The sequence below is a fragment of the Camelus dromedarius genome, chromosome 31 (genome assembly GCF_036321535.1).
Source record: "Camelus dromedarius isolate mCamDro1 chromosome 31, mCamDro1.pat, whole genome shotgun sequence".
NCBI lineage: Eukaryota > Metazoa > Chordata > Mammalia > Artiodactyla > Camelidae > Camelus > Camelus dromedarius.
Window position 1 is genome coordinate 4,650,004 of NC_087466.1, and position 25,981 is coordinate 4,675,984.

The following is a 25,981-nucleotide window of genomic DNA, read 5'->3' on the forward strand; positions in this document are numbered from 1 at the left end:
GTGGTTCCGACCTAGATTTTGAATCAGAGGTCTTATTCGAGACCTGCATTGTAAAGTACGCACCCGAGGGCATTTTAAAGCAGAGGTTGGGAGACTCATTTAGAGAAATACTGCCCTGTTTTACAAATAAGGAAACCGAGGCCCGACACAGGCAAAGGACTTGGCCCAGAATGCACAACTGGCTGTCGGCGGCAAAGTCTCCGATCCGAGTCTCTTACTCCCAAACCCAACTCTGTTCACCACGCTTCCGGGCCTCGACCTCTCCACTGGGGGCAAACTCATTAAAAGAACCTCCACATGAGAGAGGCAGACTCGAGTGGGAATCAGAAAGAGTGTCAGAGTGAGTCCCTGCCTGGAAAGCTTGTGGGAGCCTTTTCCCGTCTCGGGGCCTCAGTTTCCCCAAACTGTAATCTCTGGACGGAAGACCACAACACCAGCCTGAACTCCCTTCTGGGACGGAGGAGAGGAGGGCAGAGCCGGCTTGTTGTCTCTGCGCCCCTGGGCTCAAGTATCGCAGTCCGTAGGCCCGGTGAAGGCGGAACCTGGTCCCCTGCCCGCGTCCCTCAACCTTGACGGCCCCTGGCTACCGCCCCCAACCCCTCATGTACCTGCCTCTGCTCAGCTAACGCCGCCGAGGCCGCCCCAGCCTGTCCGTCCGTCGGCAGCCCAACCAGTCCCTCCACACGGTCAGCTTGTCCGACCAGACCTCGGACCCCTCCTACGCGGACTCTGGTCAGCTGACGCAGAACCGCCGCTCTCCGAGGAACTTCCGGCCACAACCGGAAAAGGTTGGTCCGCCGCGCTGTTCTCCGGCCCAGATACTGGGCTCTAAGGTTCCGCCTGCTGGCAGCAAGCGAAAAAACACTGGAGCCGTTTCGCAGCTTTCGGAAAGCCTAGGTCCGGGCAGGGAAAGGACCAGACAAGCTTGGGACATTTTTGTTGCACCAGAATGTGAGGATGATGAGAATCAGGATGATGGGACTATGTCAAAGGACATAGGAGCTAACTTGAAGAAGATCCCACTGGCCAAATCGGGGCAATTGGAGCATCAGAATACATAATGATAACAACAGAGTATAACTAACTGGATAAAATGGTAACCCTTGAGTCTTTATTGATGTAAAGAAGAGATAAATAAACAGGGCAGAAGGGAAATTCTTCCTTCTATTAGATTGCCAATTAACAAATATGATGGAGTTAGAAAATCAATAGAGTGGTAAAACTACAGGAACAGAATGTTTACACAGTAAAGGGTCTCCCATAAATTACATACTGATTACAAAGGGAAAATAGTCGTTTTACAGAGGTATTACCTCGCAGAACAAGGGAATCAAAATGATCAAAGTTAACATCACCAGTTATAGGCCAGGTAAAATAATGTGTCTCCTAGTAACACGTGCTGAGAAAGACACATCTCTCCTGTGGTATTGCTGTCAAAAATGCACCATCCCCAAGGGAAGAAAATGCATAACCCACATCATATCTCATGAGGAAGGATGACATATATCCAAATCCAGGACATTGTCAATATCCTGAAAGACAGAGAAAGGCTGAGGAACTGTTTTGATTTAAAGATGATTAAAGAGGCATGACAGCAAAATGTGGTGTGCAATTCTAAATTAGATCCTAGACTAGGAGGAGAGGAGACAGAATAGGTATAATGGACAATATTAGGACAAGTGACAAAATTTGAATATGCACTGTGGATGAGCTGTTAATATTTCTTGTATCAATGTTAAAATCTCTACATTTGATCATTGTATTGTGGTTATGTTAAGAGAACATCCTTCTTGTTAGGAAATATTCCCTAAAGTAGGGATAAACGGGCACAATGTCTCCAACTTAATTTTAAATGATTCAGAAGAAAATGCATATGTATATAAATAAAATGATTAAACAAATGAGGCAAAATGTAAACAAGTGGTGAATCTAGGTGAAGGGCATATGGGAGTTCCTTAAATAATTTTGCAACTTTAAGTTTGAAATGCCAGCTAAGGAAGGTTTCTTGCCACTCGGTTCTACGAGGATTGAATTACTAGCCACTACAGTTGCTGACCTTCACCACTTCACAAAGGGAGTTCAGGGCGGAGAATAGCAATGAGGCATTCTGTGCTCTGGGAAAACAGGCCTTCGGATAGTTAGATATTTTCAGAAGAAAATTTTAGGAACCCAATTTCTTGCATCTTCCCATACTTAGAAAGACACTAAAATTGTTAACTGAGATACATGTTCCTTGTGACAAGCAGCAACCTTCTACTGAGATGTGTGCTTGATTGCACATACCCCTTCTCCAAAATCGCATGTATACCTGCCTCCCCTCTGCCCACCTCTTTGAGCAGTTCCTCAGAATTCTCTAACAGCCTGTGTCCCCCAGGGCTATAGTCCTTAGTAAGTTCCCAAATAAAACTGAAACTCACAGCTCTCATATCATGCATTTTTATTTCAGTCGACAGAAATGATATACAAATTAAAATTTACCCCCAAAATGAGGGGAATATCTGGGTCCTAGCCAATTTACTTATTTACCTATCAAACATTTATTTATGCGCTAGGCCCTGGTGATGCAGTGAGAAACAAGACCCCATCTTTGCTTTCTTGCCATGGAATCACAAAACTAATGGGCTACTTAGTTTGATACTACTAATAGCCAGCAGTACTGACCTTACCCAAGCACACTCCACACACTGTTTCTTTTGTTCCTCACAGCAGCCTTATGAACGGTTTTGTTGATGATCTCCATTTTAGAAATGGGTAGAGTAAAACTTTTGAAAGTTTACGTAATTTTATCATTTAATAAAAAGTTTTCAGATCGCATGCTGATAGGTGGTGGAGCTGCAATTTACACCCAGGGGTTATTTCTCTGGAGATCTTAACACCCATCTTCATTGTTTCACTAATTCAACAAGCATCTATTAAGTGCCTACAATGATCCCAGGGACTGTCTTAGGGGTTGGGTCTGAGTAAGGGGTGAAGGTAGTAGATGAAATGAACTCATACATGAAATCCCTCGTCTGCCAGCCTTCTCCTCAGGTTCCCGTGGACAGGGAGTGACACAGAGGAGTTTCTAGTCTCACAAACCTAGATTTGAGTCCAGGCTCTAAGAAATAGAAAAGCAGCCCCTGATATCCAGGAGCTGACCTGACCCTCACAGGGAGGCCTTGGTGCCCTTCTGTTGAGCATAAAAATGTCACAGAACATCAACCTCAGACAAGACCACTCTGTGACTGATGGATCAGGACATTAACAAGACCTCCCGGTAATCACGTCTGAACCAGACAAAACAAGAGCATTGTCCAAACCACAAAGATGACCAAGCATTTCCCTACCCTGGCTCACATCTATGTGATCCCTAGATCGCTCCTGCTTCACCAGTTACAGCTTTCATCTCAGTCTAGGCTTCCTTCCTCCTGGATAAGATTTATCAACAGACTCGATCATCATCAACAGCATCCAATCCAGATGAAAACCCTGACTCCTTAAACCTTCCCCCAAATTACCTCACACAAGCCGAATCCTAAATGTCCTTTCTAAGACGAATGAGATGTCCCCTCATTCCCCATAGTTCACATCCCACCCTTCACTGTAACAAGTCAACTTGTTCAACCACTTGTGTGTTCCTCGTGGTCTTTGATTGGAAGGCATTGAAAGTGCCTGTGCTCACTGCCTACATTGACTTTAGACAGCAGTTTGACCTCCAGAAGCCTGTTTCCTCATCTGTTGAAATGGAAAGATTTATTCCAGAAGGTGGACATGAGGATATGGAACAGGCTTAGCACTGAGTGAGCTCTGGGTGTACTTTAAAAAATTCCTGCTTGAGCTACTACCTCCTTTGGAAAGTCACAGAGCACCGTTATTACGAAAAGATATTGAAGCCATCAGCTTCAGTTAAGACAAACTTGCTGATTATATTCTCCTTTGTTCTTTTCTTGGGTTCAGGAGGCCAACTGAAGGTGAGAGTTCAACTTTTCCTTTGTCAGGAATGAGGTCATTCTCATGGTCTCGTCTGGAAAGCAATAACCGCATTCCTAAAACTTTAAATGTTCAGGAACCAGCAATGTTTATTTCTTCATGTTCCTGCTATTAAAAACGTTCCCAAGAAATAACAGAATTGGAACTACCATACTTGGACGCACTTCAGCTTCAAAAACATAACAAGTAATATCTTCTCTGCTTAGCACACTAAGATACTTACAGACCCCAGAAGCCCTGTGGGTTATACTGCAGTTATACTGTTAGGACTCAGTGTGGATTTAATAGTATTTGATGCCTACAACAAGTTGTGCTAAATTAAAAAAAAATTCATTCTAGTGTGGGAAAATAAAATAAATAGAAATGTTCTGAATTCTTCTTCTGCTTGCTTTGAACATCCCCAGGGGTTCTTATTTTAATAGCCCTAACCTTCCTCCTGCTCCCTCACTTTCTCTCCCCTTACTCCTCTAATACTAATATTAACACTAATACTAATAATGGCAGCTATTTATTGAATGTTTAGTAATATACCACACACTGTGCTGTGCTAAGGGCTTTACGCAGTTTAATCCTCACCCCCAAATTCTGAATTAAGTATTATTGCGTATGAGGTGCTAGAGGCTCAGAGAAGTTAAGCAACATACCCAAGGCCACACAGCAGGTAAGAATCAGATGCATTTGGAATTCACCTACAAAACCTACTCCTGTTAAAATGCTGCCTTGCCACCCTGGGCCAGAGTCTGTGAAGGGACAGAGGGAGGGATGGGGCTGGAGAAGGCAGGGGCAAGGGGTGGTGGGAGTTCATGCAGAGGCAATCAGATCTTCTCCAGAGAGCAGAAGGGCGGGGTGGAGATTAGGAGCATAAGACAAGTGGGAGGCATTGCAGAGCCTCGGAGGGAGCGGGGACCTGAGTCAAGGGGTTTGGGGCGCCAGGAAGCTTGTATAGTGGGAAAGGGCAAGTGATTAGGGGGAAGAAAAGTGTGATTAAGGAATAAAATAAATACGTAAATAAACAAAGCTAATTACTCCCCCTCAAAAAAATAGTTCATCGAGGAAAGAATTATCGGCCATTTTACAGAGGAGGAATCTGAAGCTCAGAGAGGTGAAGGAATGTGACTAACGTCACACAGCAAAGAAGTAGCACTGAATTTTGTGCTTCCAAGTCCTGGAGGATGAGCTAGAAGTCAGGTTTCCAAATAAAATACAGGACACTCAATTAAATCTGAATTTTACATGAACAATGAATGGGACATATTTATACTAAAAATTAATTGTTGTTTATCTAAAATTCAAGTTTAAATTGATGACTTATTTTCTTGCTAATCGAGCAATCCTAGAGAGAGGGGATGCTCATGGCCACGACAGTGAGAACCGGCGGAGGCCAGGACTGTGAGGTCCAGGAGAGAAGTTTGAGTGACACGGTGACCCCCTCTCATGTGTGAGGAGAAGGCCCAGGCACCAAGGTCAACTGTTTCCTGCCACCTCCTACCTGGCCACTAGGAGGCAGCCGAGGTCTGCACAGCTCCTGGCGGTGTGACTGGAAACTCCCAGGGATTGGAGGCAACGAAGACCTAAAGGGACCAAGCTCCTTAGACTCTCAATTTTCCCCCACGTTGCACCCCATCTGTTCACCTCTAGCCCCTTCCACCTCAGGAAATCGCCCTATCCTTTGTCCACCCAGGATCAGATCAGAAACCTGCAAATTTTTTTCTTCCTGAAGACTAGATACAATTTGCATAAACAAAAAAGTCTGAAGTCTTCAGTTACATGAATTTTTACCTATGAACTCACCTGTGTAAACACCACACAGGTCAAGATACAGAGCGCTGTTCAATACAGTTGTCTCTATCCTCATGTGGCTACTGAGCGCTTGAAATGTGAGATGTGCAGTGAATATAAAATACACACCGATTTCAAGGACTTAGTATGAAAAAAGAATGTAAAATAGTTCATTAATAATTTTAAAATCTTGATCATATGCTGAAATAATGCTTTGCACATGGATTACATAAATATATCGTTAAAATTAATTTCACCCGTTTCTTTCATTTTTTAAACTGTGGCTAGAAATTTTTAAGTTGCATTTATGGCTTGCATTAGAGTTTATTGTTCAGCACTGGTGTAGACAGAAAATGATTTATTTACCTGTAAAATAGGGACTCGAAGTGTGGAATCATTGGCTGATGTTTACACTGCCCATTGGCAGCAGAGTGGTACAGAATATTGGGTCAGACTGAACCCTGAGCCCATGACTCCCACAGTACCTGCCCCCTAAACCCCCCTGGCCTGAATGGACTGCCACTTGACCTCTTTCAGTGACATACATCTTTGAGATGTCAATCAATCCTCAGTGGGGACCTAAAGTACATTCACCCGTCCTGGGTGTTGGGGAGGAGGGCTTCCTGGAGGAGGTGACTCAACCAACACTTATAGGAACAAGCCCAGGTGAAGAGGAAAATACTTTAGGTAAAGGGAACAGCCTGGTGATTGAAGAAACGAATTTGCTCTGTGTGGCTGGAGCAGAGAAGTGGGGATCTGGTGAGGTCAGCTGGGCCCAGATCCTGCAGGTCATGACAGGCTTTAAAGGCCAGAGAGGATCAGGGGACAAACCTGGCCAGGCTTGTGTTTTAGAAAGATCAGGCCTGCTGCTGCTGCTGTTTGGAAAATTCTTATTCTGAGAGAGAAAACGAGAGCCAGGGAGGCAAAGAGCAGCCCTCCAGAATCTGCAGCAGCTTTGGAGGGGAGGCTACTGTCTTCCTGGGCAACTTCCAACCAATGACTGGGCACAGCCAGGGCGCTAGGGTCTGGCCATTTCTGCCCAACTGGGGCTCTTCGATGGGCAGTCTTAGCCCCAGAGCTCCCTGCTGACTGGCTGAGACGTTCTCAGAGCAGCACTGCGGTGTGAGGCTCTTCTTCTCCAGAACCTGCTTTCCGTCTCCTCTCTCCCCTAGATGTCAGACCCGCAGCAGCCTGGAGGCTTTCCCTGCCCAGTCCTGCTTCTTCTCCCTTTATCATTCACAGGTATTTCCTCCAATAAATCCCTTGCACTTCTAACTTCTTCAGGATGGCAGCTTCCTAGGGGACCCAACTGACAGCCAGGCCCGAGTTCCTCTGGGCTGCCAGACCCCTTACCCCCAGGGGATGCCTTCCCTCTCCATCTGCTGACTTGAGCATCCTCTGTCCCCCTTCCCCTCCTCTCTCTGTCCAGGGCCTTGCCCTGTGCCTGTCACATAGTAGACTCTCAGTAACCATTTGTTTTTGAACAAACACAGAATGCTCTGGAGCTAGGCACTGCCTGCACCATTCTCCTGGCACAGAGAGCTGCAGGGAGCCCTCGGGTGGCAGGTGGCGGGGGGCAGGAGGGCCAGCTCCAAGGGGCGGAGAGACGTCATCCCTCAGGCAGTGGGGAGGAAGGCCCTGATATGGGGAGGTTCTCGGGGAGCTGAGACTCTCCCAGGGCCAGGGGTGGCCCTCCCCACAGGCCAGGAGGCACCTAACCTGGCTTCTCCCCTGACCTGCTGCGACGCCCAGCAAGTCACCTCTCTTCGGGGGTCTCACTCCATCCATCTCCACAATGGTATGATAAGCCTTGCCCTGCCTGTATCCCCAGGGAGGGACAGGGGTTGTGAGTGTCAGATGAGGTCATGGCTGGGAAAATGTGAACAGGAAAAGGCAGGGTTCACTGGGTCCTGGGTCAGGGTGTGGAGGAGGAGAGAGACAGGAAGGGAGGAAGAGAAAAGAATTAGGAGAGGGAGAAACACATGTGTGCACGTGTGTACACACACAAAGGAACAAAGAACAGAGTAAAACACGAGATAGAGGAAGAGGAAATGAATGAGAGAGAGAGACAGTAAAGGAAGGGCCTCAGGGAAAAACTGTAAAGAGGAACAGAGGAGAGAAAGAGAAAGGCAGAAAGAAATGGAGGGAGGGAATGAGATGGGGCATCTTGCAGACAGAGAAAGGTGGAGAGACGGAGGCATGGGGGAGACAGAAAGAAATTATCAGAATCAGAGTCAGAGAGGGAAAGAGACTAAGACTGCGAGGAATGAGAGAGGAGCCTGAAGGAGACAAAGTTCTGGGGACGGACAGAGACCTGCAGGGATAAACAGTAGAAAGGGCGGGAGGAGGGAAGACCTTCTCTCCCGACCACCACCCCATGCTCCCCACTGTGCACCCAGCTGGGGTGGGGACCCAGAGGAAAGCCTCGGGCCCCCTCTGTCTGAAGGGCCAACTGGTCCCGTCCTGTCCTGTTGGTTTGGCTCCTAGTAGCCTCCGCTCCCAGGCAGCTGAGGGGTGCCTGGGTAGGAGGCAGGGCTCCTGTAGGCTGACTGACGTGGCTGCCGCTTAATCTGAAGGGAAAACCAAGTGACACCCTCCCTCGAGGCCTAGGCAGGCCCCGGCCTGCCTCCATTTGGGGCCCAGACAGGAAGAGACATCAAAGGTCAGCTCCACTGTACAGAGGAGGAAACTGAGGCCCAAAGAGACAGGAACAAACCTGCAGTCACATAGCCAGGTGGTGGCCTAACCAGGACTAGCTGTCTCAGATGCTGTGGCCCCAAAACCTTTGGGACGTGCTTTCTCCTGGGGACACTGAGTCCAGCCCAGGGGTGTCCTGAGCCTTCAGGGACAGTGTTACGGATGCCAACATCTTGCAAAGTGACTGCTGTGATTATGCCCATGATGTAGATGAGGAGACTGGGGCTCAGAGAAGTTAAGACTTCTAAGCCTGAGGTCACACAGTGCCAGGACCTAAGCTAGGTCTGTCTGACCTTGAAAGTTAGGTTCCTGCCATGGTACCTCCCAGCCTCCCCAGGTTGTCACCCACAGGGAAGGGCTCTGTCACATGGAAAAGGAGGGCAGAGGTGGGTGGCAGTTCCTACAGCTGGAGAAAGTTACCAGCATGATGGTTTCCAAACATCAGAATTCTTCCCAGAGGGACCCACCTTTGTTCATTCTCTGCCTTTGGGAAGCCCAGGTGGCCCTCCCCTTCCAGCCACCACTCACTCTACCCAACACCCTCCTTCCCAGCCTCTGGAGAGAAGGAGTTTGGCTCCTGGGCTACCCTCCCCCTCTCTCCCTTCTCTTCATTGTCCCAAGCCGTGACCTTTGGAGCCACAGGCCCAGGCCGGTGCTGAAGCCACAGAGACGGGTCTTCTTCACCCTGCACAGGGAGCTCCCCTTCCCCAGCTCTGCGCTTGGCTCTGCCTCAGTGGGGCTTATCTTCCTGGAGGAGACTCAGATGGAGATTGGGAGGATGCTGGGGGAGCAGTAGGTTGATGGGCACGACAGACAGACGAGATACTATTCCAGCCAGCCCTGACCTCTCATAAAAGCCCCCCAAGAGCTGCACTCCCAGCCTCAAAGCCCTCCCCAGCTGGAGCCCGACTGTCACCTGAGGTTCCCTCACCCTCACTGGTGCTCAGTTTCTTGATCTGCACTTGGGTTCTAAGTACCCGACCTTGCTGGATGGCTAGAAGTTGAATAATACATCAGCTTTGAGACACAGGAACATCTGCGGGGTGTAGCTCCTCCCTGATGGAGAGACCCACACACTGTATCTCTTGAGGGACACATGATGCCTGCTGTGTCTCCCCCCAAACCCCCGCCATAGTGGCTACAGTCCGAGGATGGAGGAGGCTGCAGACCCAGCCCCCTGGGCCACCTCTGTTCCTCTGGGGACCACAGGCCCTTCAAGCCCAGAGCATCAGCACTGTCCTCTGTTGCTCCCAAGCCTGCACTGACTGTGTCTTCACCATCTATAAGACCAGGAAGGCAGCTGCTGTGCCAGGCCCTTACTCGGAGTCCCAGGAAGTAGGAAGCCCTGGGGCATTGCCCCCTGAACATGCTGATTGCCTTTCTGAGAACCAAGATTGGGCAGGGGAAGCAACCTAGGTGGCCAGGGGATGGACGCCCCCTTTCCCAGAACCCTCAGAGCTCTTGGGGGGCAGGGTGGCCACAGAGCCCCAGCCCTGCCCTCATCTCTTTACCCAGCTTTGGCTGAGACTCATGGCCCTCTGCCAACTTCACGGAGGTGGGTGTGGTGGCCACCTCTTGGGTGGGGGGATGAGGACCAATTCTGGGAGCCTCTTCGGACCCTCTGAACCCCCCTCTTCCCTCCTCAAAGAGATGCAGATCCCCCTCCTGGCCCTCGCCCCCAGGGCCCAGGGCTTTGGTTCCTGCGTCCCCATCCAGGCAGGGCTGGCGGCAGGTGACTGGAAGGCATGGAGAAAGGCAGGCCGAGTGGGGGCGTGGGCCCCGGCAAGTGCACTCCTTGGCCAATCAGCAGGCTGCCCAGCCGGTGGATTCAGTTACAAGCCCCAGATCACCCCATACTCCAGCCTCCTTCCTTCTCCTCCCAAACCTCCATTCATTGGCCCTGCTGCACTGGCTCGGCTGGGCGCCGTTTCCACTCAGCTGCTGAGCTGCTGCCCTGTGGGTAGGCTTCACGGGGGCTTTGTCTGATTGGGCTAGGCCAGGGTGGAATGGGGGTTCTGGTGGTGCTGTTGGAGGTGCTGAGCTTCCTGGGGGTGGCTCTGGGGAGCCTCCCTGCCCTCCACTGGGACAGCACCTCCTGCCACTTGGCCAACCCCATCTCCGGCAGCCCCTTGGGGTCCCTTAGCTTCCTGGGTAAGAATGCACAGGGCCTGGCCCTGTTCCATGCCCGCTGGGATGGGCACGGGAAGCTGCAGGTGTGCAGCCAGGAGGATGAGCCAGAGCTCACTGCAGCCTTCAGTGCCCTTTGTGCTGATGAGATCACTCGGGGCTCCTTCATCCACACCCCTGGACCTGAGCTGCAGAGAGCCCTGGCCAGCCTTCAGAGTCAGTGGGAGGCCTGCAGAGGGTCTGCCAAGAGTCCAGCAGGGGCCAGAGAGAAGCGAGCAGCAGGGCAGAGTGGCACATCTGGCATAGGGCACCAGCGGGTGAAGAGGGGCTGGACCATGCCTGGCACACTTTGGTGTGGAGTCGGGGACTCCGCCGGGAACTCATCGGAACTGGGTGAGCCATGGGGGTGTGGACTGGGGTGCTGGCTGGGGAGGACGTGCAGACTTTAGCCCTGGCACCCGCTCTCCCAGGCTGTGTGTCCTGAGGAAGTGACTTAACCACTCTGAACCTCAGTTTCCTTGTCTGAAAAGTGGGGATGACCATAAATCTCATCATAAGATGCCAAAATGAGATTTTAGATGGGAAATGTCCTACTCAAACCTGGGAGTCCTCATTAATCACCATCCCAGGGAGGGGCAGGCTGGGGTGGGTCCAGGGTCAGCTGAGCCAAAGAGCCATTACTCGAGAGGAGGTGTTACGGGCACAGGGTGCCCAGTGGAGTGGACGCAAAGACCCAAAGGCCTAGGTTCAAATTACAGCTCCGCACATCCAAACTGAACAAGCCACTTCCCCACTCTGAACTGTACAATTAAAGCAACACCTCCCTCCCAGGGCTGTGGTGCACTTGGGTGTGGGAAGTGCTAGGCATTTAGGAGATGCTCAGTAAAGGGTGTTATTATTTAGCGGTTGAAAAACACGGATGGCTTTTTTGCATCCTCGGTGCGGCTGTCTGTGCGTATGCATGGAGCACTGGGTGGGGGGACTTGGCACCTGAGCTGGAGCAGGTTGGCATCCTGACAACGCCTCATCGTGCCAGTGAGGTTACTCCCTGCTGTCTGCCATTCCATTCCACACACATTCATAACTTTGGAGTTTTTTGGGGGGTGTGAGCCCGAGAACTCAGGAAGATCTTTCTGTAGGCAAGGGCTCCCGGGTGGGTTGTCTGGCACTTGGAGTCGCCCAGTAGAGGCTGAGCCTGGGTGTTCCTTTCAAGCTTTGAAACTGTGAGAATCCCACAGAGGGAGGCCTGAGGCCAACCACAGCATCTGTGTCAGGGCTGGGGCGAGAACCAGGTCTCTGCTCCCGACACCAGGTGAGCACGGCTGGTGTGTGGTGCCCAGGACCCTCCTGAGCTGGTGCCCACTCCACTCCCTGCAGGGGTCTTCCAGGGCCCAGATCTCTGCTGCCGGGAACATGACCACTGCCCACAGAACGTCTCGCCCTTCCAGTACAACTATGGCATCCGAAACTACCGATTCCACACTGTCTCCCACTGTGACTGTGATGCCAGGTCGGTGGTGGGCAGGGAGGGCTGGGGCCCAAGATGGGGTTACCCAGTTCCTGGGTGCAGAGATTGGGATTCCAGAGAATGCTAAAGGACCAGCCAGCCAGACCCTACTGTGCAGTGGGAAAGCTGAGGCCTGAGAGGAGAGGGGACTCTTGGACCCCAAGTCACCTGGCTGGTAGTGACCAGGTGGCTTGGGAGAGGAGCCAGCTAGCCCTCTGTGGTCCAGGGACCTGAGTGCCTGCTCTGGGGCAGATTCCAGCAGTGCCTGCAGAACCAGCAGGACTCCATCTCCGACATCGTGGGCATGGCCTTCTTCAACGTGCTGGCGATCCCTTGCTTCGTGCTGGAGGAGCAGGAGGCCTGTGTGGCGTGGTACTGGTGGGGCGGGTATGTGGCTGCGCCTTTTGAGCCCCTTCCCAGCCAGAGGGGGACCTGGGGCTCCAAGCCTGGGAGGGAGGGAGGCCTGAACATATGTCTGTCCTCCAGGGAATGTGCATCATCCTCCCTGTCCTCTCCTCAGGGCAGGGGGATGCAGATCCTCCCTGGGTGCCCTGCATGACCTAGTAGGATGTGGGATGAGAGATGGGACTGACAGAGCCCCAGCCTCCATAGAGATGAGCCCCGGGACTTCTGGGAGGGAGGATTCTGGGTTGCCAATTGCCACCATGTTCCACCTCCCAGGTGTAGAACGTATGGCTCTGTACCTCTCGCTCGCCTCCAGCCCAGTACCATCTACAATGCCTCCTGGAGCTCCTCTACCACCCCCTTGACCCCCAGCACCCAGAACCCAGCCCCCAGCAAGCCTCGGCGGATGCAGCGGGAAGAGTCCAAGCACCCCAGCAAAGCCAACACCACAGCCCTTCAGGCCCCTGTGACCTCGCATGGGCCTGATATGGCACCTATGGCCCAGCTGAAGGTCACACATACAGGCCTCCAGGAAACATGGCAGGGCCTAAAACCTCAGGGTGAGCTCAGAACCTAACCTTGGGGGTTCCTGATATGAGGAGTTGTCCCTGCCTTTGTGCAGGGCCAGAGGACTCTGTGTTGTTTCCTTTCCTGCTCTGAACTCCTTCCAGGGTCTCCCAACCTCTCCCACCGAATCACGATGCAGCCAGAGGGATTTTCTTAAGCTCCAAACTTGGCCATGGCTCTCCTCACTGAGCCCCCATTGCAATGTCCCAACACCCAGAGGTCCTCGGGTGCTGGTCCTACAGACCCTACTTCCCAGTCAAATCTCCAGTTTCACCAACTTCATTTGATTCTTCTAAAGCAGCTTTCTCTCTCCCACCTCTGGGCCTTTGCACATGCTGTTCCTGCCACCGGGAGCGCTCTCCCTGACTCTTCCTCTCTCATAGCCTCTGCCTTCTTTTCTGACCACTCTGGGCTTCCCCCGTGGTGATGCTGCTGTGTGTGTGTGTATGTGTCCCATACATGAGGCACTCTGAGGGCACAAAGGGCATGAGATGGAGGGACACCACGTGTGAGACTGAGCATATGTGCTGAATGGCAGGGGGCATCGGTGGGGCCTCACTGGGTGATGGGGCTCCCCTCACCACCACACCTGTCCCCAGGTGCCCGCCAGGCCTGCCGTGGCTTCCGCTGTTTGGACCAGTGTGAGCATCAGATCGGGCCCCAGGAGACCAAATTCCAGCTGTTCAATAGTGCCCATGAACCCCTCTTCCACTGCAACTGCACATGCCGGTGAGGACGGCTTGGACCCGGGGGTGGGCTGCCTTCTGCCAGGCACTGGGAAGGGACACCTGGCTGGCGAGGCCCTGCCCCAGCCTGAGTCTGCTTCTGTCCTCAGCCTGGCACGCTTCCTGAGTCTCCACAGCCCACCTGCAGGTGCCAGTGTGCTTTGGGAGCTGCTGGGCATGACTTGTTTCAAGCTGGTCCTGCCACCCGACTGTGCTGAGGGCAAAGGGTAAGTGACAGCAGAGCCAGGAGGGATGGGGGATTCCCCCGAGGAGAGGTGCCTAGACTCCCTTCGTGAACCTCAGGCCGAGGGGGTGGGGGAGGGGATCAGGGGACCTCTGAGCTCCACTGTCAGCCCTGGGTTCAGCTCTGCAGTTGGCGCACGTAGGTGGCATCTCGACTCTGTCACTTACATCCTGTGTGACCTTGCAAGTTGAATCACCTCTCCACATCTCTGCATCCTTACCCGTAAAATGGGGGTAGAAGCCAAGGAAATAGCAGATGTGATGTGCACAGGCCAAGGCCTGCAGGACACAGAGTAAAACACTTGCATTAACTCTTGCTCCTAATCCACAATCTCATTTCCATTCTGATTCTCAAAGCCACTCCCTTGTTACTTCTCCTGTTTCACAGGTTGGGAAATCAAGGCCCAGACTGGCCTGGGTTTCTGCAGAACCTGGGCCTCTGGATGCCAGCTTAGGTTTATTCTGCCTCATTGGAGGGATAACCCACCCTGCCCTGCTCCTCTCTGGGTCCTGGTCACCCTGTATGCAGAGTAGCGTGGGATTCTCGGCAGTCGTGACCTCCTGCCCCACTTTTCTTTCCCCACAGCTGTTCCAGGGACCTTAGGGCCATCAAGGTGTCAACTCGGCACTTGCAGCGACTTCAGCAGAGGCGGGTTCAGCTCCAGGGTACAGGCACAGACAACGGGCAGGCATGGCCTTCAGAGCACCCAAGGGCCCCTGTGTCATTCCATGACCGGTGCCTGCAGCTGACCCAGGCAGCCGGAGGATCTGAGGGGCAGCTCAAATCCCAGAACCAGTGACCTCAGTTCCAGCTCTCCTGGGTCCCAGACTGGACCTCACCTCTGGGTTTGCCAGGCCCTGGAGGTCTCGACCTCTCCATGTGTTAGACTGAAGCATGGCGTGGACTCTTGTGAACAGTCAGGAAGCTGTATGGAGAGGGTAGGGGACCAAGGTCCAAATGCTGGACCACATTTCCTGCTCTGCTGGGTGATCTTGGGCTGGTGATGTAACCTCTCTGTGCTTGGATATGGTATTCAGGAGGCTCATTCTGCTGCCCTGGGCTGGGGCCTTCCCAGGGAACTTCACATCCAGATGGGAATGGGGAGGGGATAACTTATTGCAGCAGCCACAGCAGGTACCAGGAGGAGGTACACATATGTCCACGTTGTGAAATTAATTCATATCTCAAGGACTTGCCCGGGGGGGGGGGGGGCTCAGTGCCTGCCTTCTGAGGCTGGGGGCAGCAGTGGGGAATAAGGGATGTCACAGAAGTACCTGTGTCTGAATCCAGAATGGGGGGCAGGGCTAGAGAGGGGCTTCCCAACTCCCCTCCTCCCCAGGGGACCCTTTCTCTTAACAGCTGCTATGCCCTTCCTGGCCCAACCCTGGTCCATTCTTTCTGCCTGAAACCTAACTTCAGATCTCCCCTGTGCCTTTGAGCAAGAGACCTCCTTCTCCTGCTCTGAGCCTTAGTTTCCTCCTCTGAAAAAGGGGAGTGTAAACAGGACCTACCTCATAGGGTTGTTGAGGATTAAATGAACCAGTACCTGGACAGCACTTAGCACCTCGTTAATGGCCCCTCCCTCCAACACACAGGCAAACTGGGCTTAGGTGTCTGATTTACAAAGGCTACCAGAATCTCTTGGAGGCCTGTTTACTCACCTGTGAAATGGGGCTAAGAACTGTACTGAAAACACCACAATTCAGGGTTGTGGTGCAGATTAAAGGAGATGGCTTGTGGAACGTGTACAGCTGGTGCCTGGTAACTGTTGGATCTGCCATCCTCTTGCCTCTTGGGCCCCTCCCTCTGACCGCCCCCACCCCAGACTGCTAACAAGTGAAGAAGGAGTCGGGAGTGAGCCTGGAGAATTTAATTCCTAATTGACGACCTCCAGGTTTGCTCCCCCCATCCCAGATGGGAGCCTGGATAGGGCTTTGCTGATTGTCACAGATGAGGTGCCGGGACCAAGTTTGGGGGACCCCAGCTGGCCACCTCTGGCCAGAACAGAGTGGCAGGTGCACATAAAGATGGAGCAGCAGCAGGGGGGAGACAGGTGGGTTTGCAGAAGATTGGGGCAGAGTGGGGGCCACCTGGGCCCTCCTGCCCCCACCACCCTCAGGGCCCCAGGCCCCCTTCCTCCAGTCCCTGCTGACCTTAGGGGCTGGGAGATAGGCTGTCAGGGGTGGGGGCCTTCCGATCGGGTCCCCAGGAGCCACCACCTCCGGGGTCTACAGTCTCTAAGCGCAAGGCAGGCAGCAAGCCTAGGTTTCGAGGTACGGATGGTGGGAAGGCCCAGGGGCCAGGCAGCCCAGGGGTCCCCTCCTCACTGCTGCCCCGGCTACCACCGTCGCTGCCCCTGTCTGGAGCCACCCTGGGCAGGCGGCGGCTCTGGGGCGAGGGGCTTCGGCTGGTGCCTCTGCGCTCGCGGGACGAGGGCCGCAGGGCGAGGCCAGGGAAGCGGGCCAGGCCAGGGCTGCGGCTACGGTGCCGCTTGGACTTGCCAGGGCTGGGGCTGCGGGACTTGGGGGCAAGTAGCTCCAGGGTGCTGTCATCCTCATCCTCCGAACTGGCACCTGAGCTGTCTGTGCTGCTGCTGGCCAGCTCCAAGGTAGGCAGTGAGATCTAGGGGGACCACCCCAGGCTGGTCACTGGGGTGCCTCTCTCCGCAACAAGCCATGAGGCCTCTGGGAACCACTCCCTCCTTCCCCCTTGGCAGACCCAGAAAGGTCAGAGTGCAGAACGTAGAGGCCGTGGCATTTGAATAGAGTCTTTTGGCACCCCCAACCCTGCAGCCTGGCCTTCTCACCTGGAAGGGCTCGGTGACGCCAATGAGGATGCTGTGGGTGTGGCTATAATAGCCCAGGATGAAGTCACCGTGGCCCTTGGGCAGCGACTCTTCACTGAATGTCACCTAGTGGGTCCAGGGGGTTAGGCCCAGGTTAGGGTGAAGGAGGCAGCCTCAGGACCCATCAAGCTGGGACCTGAGTCCCCAAGGGCAATGGGGACTTCCTCCCACTCTCCCCACTCCACCCCCTTAAGTACCTGGTAGGTGTTCCCATCCACGTCCTCATGTTTGGTCCACACATAAGCCACATAGTCCTTGCAGTGGCGGAAACCCACCTGGGGCGAGAGGAATCAAGGTCATGACCCCTAACACCTGACCCCAGCAGCCTCCCAATGTGGCATCAAACCCTGGAGAAACCAGTGATCCCACGTGGGGGTCTGGTCGTCCCTTCAGGCCCTTCCTTCCCAAGTCGCTGACAGCCCCACCCCACGTGCCCTTCTTACCCGGTACAAGCCGATCCAGTCCCAGGAGCTGCGAGCAAAAACCGTTTCTATGCGGTACCTCGCCACAGCCTGCTCCGGCCGCGCCCACTCGTCTGCCACCTCCAGCCGCACCAGCGGCATGTCATCCCTGAAGGCAAACTGCCCAGGGGCAGGCGACAATATCAGGTGAGACCCTCTAGTATTCCATGCACCTAGAGCCCTTGGGCCTGAGTCAGCACAAATCAGCTGAGATGAAGGGTATTTGAAGCCACTGCACAGACCAGGAAACAGGAAGAACAGGTCTAGGATAAATGTCAGGCTTCCTGCCTCCCAGCTCAGGGCTCTTTCTGCCCTTAGCCTCCTTAGGGAGTGAGTGAGAACCCAGCTTTGAAGCTCAGTAGACCATGGGTTTAGCCCTGGCTCTGCCATTGACAGGCAGTGTGACCCTGTATGAGTTTCTTGACCTCTCTGAACACCAAGGCTCATGTCTGTAAACTCTGATGATCTTATTTAACTCTTGGGGTTGTTCTGCAGATTCAGTGAGACACCATATAAAGCATCTCATAAATGTCCCAGTATGCAGTAGGTACTTAATGAATGATTTGCCTATATACCAGCGAAGGAGACAGGTAAAGTCCCATGAAGCACTAGATATTCTGGGCTAAACTGAATACCCCTGAGCAGGCAAGAAGAGACCTGGATAGATGGCTGGAGAGCTTCCAGGCTCTGCTACTAACTTCTTTCATGACCTCAGATAAGCCCCTAGCCACCCTAAGTAAGACTCAGTTTCCCCACCTATACTGAGAGACCACTATTAACCTTGTTTGTTCTCAGTCCATGAAGACAAATTATAACCATAAATATCCTCCTACAGAGTCACCCCAGGCTGATCAGGGGTCACCATGTGGGTGGGGTTGCTAGAGTGGCAGGTGGCCACTTCTGTCCCTGAGGGGAGGACTCAGATAGTGCCAGCCTCAGGCTTTTATCTGTTTCCCTGTTTATCTGGTTTCAAGTTTCCCTCCCTCCTTGGCTTCTAAGCCAAGCTACTCCAGAAGGAACTAGCACATCCTCTCCCTGCCCCTGGGTTCGTGACTGCAGGTCTGGTCAGAGTGGGCTCTTGGAAATATCCTCATGGCCTCCTGGGCTCAAAACCCCTGCTAAGCACTGTTCTGTGTTGCTCTGGGTAACAGATTTAAGTTCTCTGAGCCTCCGTTTCCCTTATCAGGAAACTGGGAGAATTTGGACATCTCAGGGTCTACCAAGGCATTCAGAGGGATGGCATATGTGAAGCACCCCATACCAGACCTGACTGTACTCAACAAGTAACATTTTACAAGGGATAGAGTCCTAGACAAGGAGGGAAGGACAGGTGCCCAAAAGGAGTGATTCTCAAGGTGAGGTTCCTAACTGGGGGTTAAACCTCACACCTAAGGCTTTTACCAAAGGTCACAGGAGGCTAGACATGGGCAGATTTCCATTCCCAGCTGAGGATATTGGCCACTGTCCCGCTGACTGACCACATGACAAAGTTAGCAGGGAAAACATTCTCTGACTTGCTGGGCTCCCTCTTATCAGATCAAGAGAACTGGAGAGCCCAGAGTTGGGTTTCAGGGCTGGAAAATGGGATCTACCCCAGTCTGCTGCTAAACTGGCATATGACTTGGGGAAAATGCCTACCCCACTAGGGGCCTCCATGTCCCCAGAAAAAAAAAACAGAGATTTGGACTATCTGGTCTCTCAGGTCCAGTTCTGACATTCTTGGATATCCCCTTTTTATTTTGGCAACTAGGGACCTCAATCCTAAACACAATGCTAAATTTTATCGTAACTATTTAGAGTTTAGTTTTGTGGGGTTTTTTATATCTCTACTTCACCTCCCTACCACATATGGTAAGATGATAAATAAATAATAAATGAATATGAATGAATGTTACATAGGGTTTGAGGAACTATTTTGAGTTTGTTGGTCTTACTATATATGTGAATTTTTAAAATGTCTTGGTGAATTTTAGCATTTTTTGATGTGCACATGTGCATATATATTGACTGTTCTAAAGCTATACTAATGGCTTTTTTAATGTAGAAAAATTGTTCTGGACAACTTTAACTGATAAAGGTTAAAACAGATACTAAAAAATGATAATGATAATGATTAAATCTCATATTTACATACCTTTTTGTTGGTATGTAAAACACTCACAATATATATGTGAATTTTAACACAAGTTTCCCTAAGACTTTCTCAAAATGAGGGAGTTCAAGATGAATGGAAAAGGCATGGCCTCTTAAAAGGACTAGCCTGGGTTCAAATCCTAACTCTTCCCTTTACTAGCTTTGTGACCCTGGTCGAGTGATGCTGTGTCTCTGAGCCTCAGTTTCCTCATCTGAAAATGGAGATTATAACCCCACTCCCAGTCTGCTATGACAAGTGGGTTCTTCTGAGGGCGGGTACAAGGGGTTACCGGTGGGTAGGGGGATGCTGAGCCAGGCTGGGGGATGTCACGAGGGGAGGATGAGGCCAGGACTCACGTGTAGGACGAACTGGGCAGCCACCGGCTTGTGGTCGCTGACTGTGTATTCCATGTGGCTGCGGTAGCTGTGCTGGGTCACCTGGAGCCGGTGGCTCTCCCGTCCTGAGGGACTGGGACCTCCACCTGGAGCCTTGACCTTCCACAGGATACGGTCTGTCCAGGCAGGCTTCCGTTTCTTGGCACTATGATGGGCAGGGGTAGCCTGAGTATCAGTGGCTGGGGATCAAGGCATAGCTCCTGACCTTGCCTCTTGCCCCTCTTTCCTGTCTCCCTCATCCCGAAGCCCATGCTCTCACCTCTCATCCCAGTGCTGAGCTCACCTGGTATCATATTTGTTAGTACCCACGTCAAACTTGAAGGTGGGTGCAAAGTTGAGGGGCCCCTCCTGGAAGCCTTTCAGGATGGGCCAAGTGTTCTTGGCCATGTTGAGCTGTGAGAGTCCAGAAGCGCAGAATTGGACAAGAGCTTGGGCAGGGCGGGTGAGGGCAAGGACTACAGCCTAGGGTGCGGGTAGTCTGGGGCATGCTCAGTGTGCTGGACGGCTTGGGGTGCAGGCTGGGATTCCCCCACCTGGTCTTTCTCCCAGAGCTGGTGGAGCTGCTCGCTGTCGATGGCAAACTTGACAAAGTGCAGATCGTAGCTCTCAATGCGGAAGTTCAGGTCCCCAAACCAGAAGACAAGGCTATTCAGGGGTGGGGGTCAGCAGGGTCCGTGGGGTGAAGAGACCAACTGGGATCCTTCTCTGCCCCCATCCAACCCTACGGCACTGGCTGCTCCTAGCCATCACGCAGTGGGTGGGTGGGTGGGTGGGTTGCGGCAGAGCCTCCAGCGCACCACAGAGCAGCAGCGAGGAAAGTTAAGTTCCGACCTCCAGCAAGGCCCAGCCCCTCAGCAAAGTTCAGGCTGCAGGCTCAGCCTCCCCATCAAACTTACCAGCACTCCAGATCTTAGATGCAGTTTGAGTGGTCTCCACCCCCATAAGCCCCGTCTCTCCCCACAAGGTTTATCAGCTTTGACTCTGAGGCCCACCCCTCCTTCACCAGCCCCTCCCAACTCCATTTGGTCCCGCCCCGGGCCCATACTCGTGATCCAGGATGCCTTGAGCTCCAGGCCCCTGGAATTGCTGAAGGCTGAGGATGGTCTGGAAGTTGTCCTTGCGCTGCTCGGCTTTATCCATGTGGGCCGGCAGGTGGCAGTTCAGGAAGCACAGCATGTGCCCAAAGGCCGCCAGGCGCACACTCACTCCACCCTTGTTGCCCTTGGAAGACAGGGTTGGGCGGATCATGGGCGGGGCCTAGGTAAGGAGGTGTGGCATGGGCGGTGCTTTTTGTGGGCGTGGCCAGTGGGTGAGGCTCAGAGCTGGTGGAGGCTAGGAGAGGGGTGGGTTCTAGGAAAGGAGTGGAACACTAGGATGCAATGGGGACAAAAAAGGGCGGGGTCTAGAAAATGGGGCGGGATGGGGTGGGGAGGGGTAAGGGGTGGAGCTTGGGGACGGGACATTGATAACGCTGCGGGCCGGGGGACTAACCTACATACTCCTTAGGGCCCTCTCCCCTCTGGGCCTTTCCCATGCTCACCCAATAGCCACCCAGGCCAGTGCGTGTGCAATCGGTCTGCACGTTCCTCAGGAAGGGCAGGTGGTAGTACTTGGCGAACAGCAGCAGGATGACACCCTGCATGCGCACAGTACTCACCTGCAGCGGAGGCGGGAGGAGGCTGAGGGACAGGACACGACTCCCCCGTCACGCCCTCGCCTTTTCCCGCCCACAAGGTCTGCTCCTCCATCCTCCCATTTCATGGACCCGTCAACAGAGGCCCAGCGGGCCCCACAGTGAATCAAGGCAGACCTAGGGCTGGGCATCCAGGAGGTATCTGCCTGCCTGGGGGGGGGGGGTGAGGGGGGCGTTACCAGCACGAAGTTGAAGGGTCCCAGTGCGTCCATGAAGAGCTCGCTCCACTGGTCCATGAAGAGCGCGTCCTTGAGGCGCTTGTTGATCATGGAGTTCACTTCCTGCAACCTGAGGGGGACGGTGAGGCAGCCTTCGGATTGGCGGGTGCCCTAGAAACCCCTCCCACCGGAAGGGCTCAGGAGGGGGTCTACTGGCCCTGCCCCCTCACCCTATGGCGATCATGTCTGCCCTGTCACTGTCATCACCGCTGCTGCCCAGGTGGAGGAGGGACGTGACATCGTCCGGGGGCATGGCCGTGCCCACATTCCATGTGACCACAGTGATCCTGGTGGTAGGAGTACAGGAGGGGTCACTACTGGGCCCCACTCCTTATCCCCAACCCCCCCCCCCAGGGGCTCTTTCTAGGGAAAGAGCTGAGGCAAGTATGGTGTGAGCCCTCAGAAGGACCCCCAGGGGGCCCGGGATCTCTCCTACCAGACTTTCCCAGAGGGATCAAATGAGGCAGGGTAGGGGGGCAAGTCCCTTAGAAGAGGATGCTGTCTTCTGAGGGTCCCAGAGTGGGCCTAGCACCCGCAAGTCCTCTTCCTCAGGGAGGTCAACTGGGGCAGAGTAGGGCAAGACACCCTAGAAGGATGGCTAGTCTCAGAGCTCAAGTCTCAGCAGTCTCTTAGGAGAGGGCCCCCTCACCAGAAGCCAGGGTCGCTCTTGCAGGTGGGCTGAGCTGACCAAGAGGAGGGTGACGAGGTCGATGTAGGAGAGGAGGTAGTGACTGGGGCTGGGGTCTCTTGGGGCTGAAGGCTGGGGCTCAGGTGCCCACCAGGCCCTGCAGTGCCAGGCCTGGGGAGGGCCATCTCAGGGGCTGGGGGGACACAAGGGGAGAGGTTGGGGGAGCGGCTGGGGGAGCGGCTGGGAGACCGGGGTGGCTTGGGCAGAGGTGGGGGCACAGTCTGGGCTAAGGGGGCCCCTGGCCTGAAGGTGGGGGACAGAAGTCCTGGGGAGCGAGTGCCAGGCTCTGAGGGACCCTGGCCCACATCCAGGGGCAGAGTCTGGGGTGGCCGAGGCAGGACTGGATCCTCAGGGCTGCTGCGGGAGGCCTCAGGCCTGGCTCTGAAGGAGGGGGAGATCCGAGGATCTGGAGGGGTTTGGATCAAGGATGGGGAGCTCATAGGACCGGATGCCTGAGCCTGGGGCTGGAGATGCCCTTCAGAAGAGGGGAGAGGTCTAGAGGTCGGAGTATCCCTCTGTTTAGCTGGCGTCCATCCCACAGAGGCCGGGGCTGATGTCACAGATGCTGGAGCCAGGGCCTGTTCCTGAGAGGGCAACAGAACTGGACTGGGCACTGGAGTAGAGCTGGATGAGGGCTGTGGGGACTGCTTGGGGTGCTGTGGGGGCTGCTTCTCAGACGTCAGGGCTAGGCTCAGGCCTGAAGCAGCCAATGCTGGCTTGAGTCCCACGGAGGCAGGTGGCACCTGCTTCTGGTCCCTGGACATTGTTGCCAGCCTGGGCCCCAGGGTAGGTGGAGGAGGCCTGGGCCTGGCCGAAGCGGACATCACCAGCTGCCCCAGGGATGTTGGAGCCAGGACGGAGCCTGAAGTTGCTGGAGGAGGCTTCGGCCCAGATGAGGCAGACATGACCAACTGGCCCACAGATGTTGGAGCCAGGCTGGCATTACGGTGGGCAGGAGAAGTTTTCTGCCTTCCAGGGGTAGACACTGGAGCCAAGATGGGTCGGGGGGAGACCAGAGCCAGCCTTGGCCCCTCTGAGGAAGATGGCATAGCTGCTTGTGGCCCCACAGGTGTCAGAGCCAACCTTGGTTCCAAGGGTACTGGGGCTGCATTCTCCTTCGCTGGGAGCTGAAAATGTGAGTCCATCTTGTATAGGATACATCTTGTATAGGATACAGGGTCAGCCCTATCCTGGCCTCCAGTTCCATACAGACCCCAGCAGACTCCCTCTAGCTAAGAGAGGCACATCTTCCCAAGGAAGTTCTTCCTAATTTCTCACCTCAATCCATTCTGCTGTGAATCAGCTTCTCTTTTGGAGGAACCAGGAACCAGAACCCTATCCCCGCCCTCATGTCTGACACCTCTTTCATAGGTAGGGAAACTAAGACCCCTGACTCAAATGAGGCAGAGCGTGAGCCTGGACCTGAGCCTGGCTATCACCCACTCCTTGACCACACAGCCAGCTTTTCTAGGCAACTCCCCTGCAGTCCCTGCTGCTCCCCTGGCTAAGGGTTACTGATCTGACACCCTAGATCTGCCACTCTGGACACCCTGGGTCCAGCCTATTAAACACCACTTCCTTCCTCCACACTCCCCAGGAACCCTCAGGTTCTCCCGGCTAAATGTCCCAAACTCTTTGGTCACAGCCCTCTCTGTCCTCTTCACCATTCCCAGAGCTCCAGGCAGGAGTAAGACCCCAGAGCTGGGAATGGCCACACTGATTCCAAGCCCAGCTCCGTGTGACCTTAGGCAAGCACCTCCTTGCCCAGGGCCTCAGTTTCCCTGTCCATAAAATGCAGGAACCTAGTAAAGTGTCCCTGGCCACACCTGATCCTGGGAAGCCTTGGTCTCACATTCTCTGTGTTTATGAGCCCAACATTTGCTAGGATTCCGTGTGAGCTCCATGGGATAGTCCATCCTCCAGAGTGTGACTCTAACATTCAGAGCAGGTCCAGGATTCTACTGATCCTGGCATTGCACCTCTCTGTGCACAGGTTGTACCCTCTTACCCTGGTCACCCCATCAGTGAGGACAAGCAAGCAGGTATCATCTTTTTGTCCGGCAGGTGGAGTGGAGGGCGTGGAGCCCTGCAGGGACCTCCTCTCCCTTTCCCTTCTGTCCCCTGTTTCTGATGCCCCTGTCTCCAGAAATGAGGATACAGCGTCCTTTGCCAGGGAGGGCAGAAGAAGGTTTACACTCACCCTGGGGTGGCCCCATCCTTGCCTCCAGAGATGCAGTTCTGCCTGCATCCCATGTCCTTCTTAGTGCAGAGACTCTGAAACTGTGCCTCCACCTCTGTCCCCAAACTCAGCTCTTTGAAGCTTGCATTTTGGGCATCGTCCTTGGCTCCTAGTGTCCCACTCTGCACACAACCCCCCCAACAACACCACACCGCCTCCAGCACTAACAACTTAGACATCCCAGATGTCACAGTTTTAGTCTTCAGGAACAATCCTCCTCATTTTGCTTTGGCTCAGAGAGGACAAGCAACTTGCCCAAGGTCACACAGCAAAGCTGGAGCACAGCTGGGTCCCCAGACACTCAGTCCAGGGTTCTCCAGGGGGTCCTGGGGATGGCTAACTCCATCTCTCTCTGGGTGTCCCATCACTACCCCCTTAGCCCCTAGGGCGCCATGTTTGCCCAGTCTCTGCTGGTGGGCAAAGGATAGTGCCAGCCCCCCAGCTGAGGGCACCAGGGTGCCTGCAGTGTTGAGGGGGTATGGGACCAAGGATCAGGAATAGGGGTGCTAGGCTTTAAGGGTCTTACCTTGGAGGGTGTACCAGTTTGGGAAAACCCATAGGGCATGGGCAGAGGGCCCAGGCCAGCCCGGGTCCCTGGCCTCCTGCTGCCACTGCCGCCCTGGCCCTCCATGTCTGCAGCCCCAGCAGCCCGGGCTCCCTCGGGCTCTGGCTCCAGCTCCTCCGCTCCCGGGAACCAGTGATGTCATCAGCCGTTTCAACCTGCTGAGAATTTAAAGGCACAGGCACCCACTTCCCAACCCAGAGGTGGCCAGGGCAAGGTGGCCTACCCTCTGGGGACTGGCTGCTGAGGCTGGAATGGCTATAGCAGGGGGAGGGAGGGGCAGGGAGGTGGGTCTATTGGCCTGGCACAGGTCCCAGCTGGCAGATAGAGGAGGCTGTCTGTCTGCCCCCACCCTCCTGCCTGTGGGCCTGGCCAGCCCTTGCTCAGGGAGGGGCACTGACACACCTGAGGGTAAGGTAGCTTGGAGGTCAGCCTCCTCTCCAGGGCCTCAGAGACACCTGAGTCCCTGCCCTGATCCTGTTACCTTCCTGACTCCCTGCCAGTGCAGGCCTTGCCTTGGCCCCCACCCTTGCCCCATTTTCAGGCCTTGGTGCCCGCCCCCCCGCCTGGCTCTGTCCTTCCCATTTCAGGGCCAGACACTCAGGCTCCAGCAACTGGAGTCCCTTCCCATCTCAACCTCAGCCCAGGCTCTTCCTCTTCAGACAATTTGTGCCTGCCCTCCTATGTCCCTACAGCCAGACCCAGCATGGCCCAGCTCCTCTCCTC

The 25,981-nt window shown here is 54.1% G+C and overlaps 3 protein-coding genes across 7 annotated transcripts in view; 1 reads left to right on the plus strand and 2 right to left on the minus strand.

The window, feature by feature from the left end:
• The window catches only part of RNF185 (ring finger protein 185), a 30,176-nt gene extending 29,408 nt beyond the window's left edge, over nucleotides 1–768 (minus strand). For 3 of the 5 annotated variants that reach the window (XM_064481063.1, XM_031443106.2, XM_031443104.2), the window contains exon 1: nucleotides 609–768. The gene's annotated coding sequence lies outside the window, so the exon portion shown is untranslated. The remainder of the gene's footprint in view (nucleotides 1–608) is intronic. The other 2 variants (XM_010992260.3, XM_010992258.3) reach the window with 2 other exon arrangements.
• A 9,683-nt stretch (nucleotides 769–10,451) lies between these two features.
• Nucleotides 10,452–15,056, plus strand: PLA2G3 (phospholipase A2 group III). Its single transcript, XM_010992261.3, has 7 exons — nucleotides 10,452–10,965; nucleotides 11,950–12,082; nucleotides 12,332–12,466; nucleotides 12,761–13,044; nucleotides 13,651–13,780; nucleotides 13,887–14,003; nucleotides 14,606–15,056. Exons 1-7 carry the CDS (start codon nucleotides 10,452–10,454, stop codon nucleotides 14,817–14,819), a joined length of 1,527 nt encoding a protein of 508 aa, XP_010990563.1. The 3' UTR covers nucleotides 14,820–15,056.
• An 819-nt stretch (nucleotides 15,057–15,875) lies between these two features.
• On the minus strand, nucleotides 15,876–25,368 carry INPP5J (inositol polyphosphate-5-phosphatase J). Its single transcript, XM_064481065.1, has 13 exons — nucleotides 25,220–25,368; nucleotides 22,416–23,581; nucleotides 21,937–22,053; nucleotides 21,728–21,836; nucleotides 21,396–21,512; nucleotides 20,901–21,076; nucleotides 20,389–20,500; nucleotides 20,139–20,248; nucleotides 19,817–20,000; nucleotides 17,309–17,446; nucleotides 17,063–17,140; nucleotides 16,827–16,931; nucleotides 15,876–16,642 (listed from the first exon to the last, which is right to left on the minus strand). Exons 1-13 carry the CDS (start codon nucleotides 25,322–25,324, stop codon nucleotides 16,175–16,177), a joined length of 2,985 nt encoding a protein of 994 aa, XP_064337135.1. The 5' UTR covers nucleotides 25,325–25,368; the 3' UTR covers nucleotides 15,876–16,174.
• Between the last annotated feature and the right edge of the window lie 613 nt (nucleotides 25,369–25,981).

Excerpts from the sequence above, each read along its gene's own strand:
- PLA2G3 (XM_010992261.3), top strand. The coding sequence starts at position 10,452 with ATGGGGGTTCTGGTGGTGCTGTTGGAGGTGCTGAGCTTCCTGGGGGTG. Across the intron at positions 12,083-12,331 it reads CACTGTGACTGTGATGCCAG|ATTCCAGCAGTGCCTGCAGA; the intron begins GTCGGTGGTGGG and ends GCTCTGGGGCAG. Across the intron at positions 13,781-13,886 it reads CACTGCAACTGCACATGCCG|CCTGGCACGCTTCCTGAGTC; the intron begins GTGAGGACGGCT and ends TTCTGTCCTCAG.
- INPP5J (XM_064481065.1), bottom strand. The coding sequence starts at position 25,324 with ATGGAGGGCCAGGGCGGCAGTGGCAGCAGGAGGCCAGGGACCCGGGCT. Across the intron at positions 17,447-19,816 it reads CTGCCCAGTTCGTCCTACAC|TTTGCCTTCAGGGATGACAT; the intron begins GTGAGTCCTGGC and ends GCCCCTGGGCAG. Across the intron at positions 16,643-16,826 it reads GCGTCACCGAGCCCTTCCAG|ATCTCACTGCCTACCTTGGA; the intron begins GTGAGAAGGCCA and ends TGGTCCCCCTAG.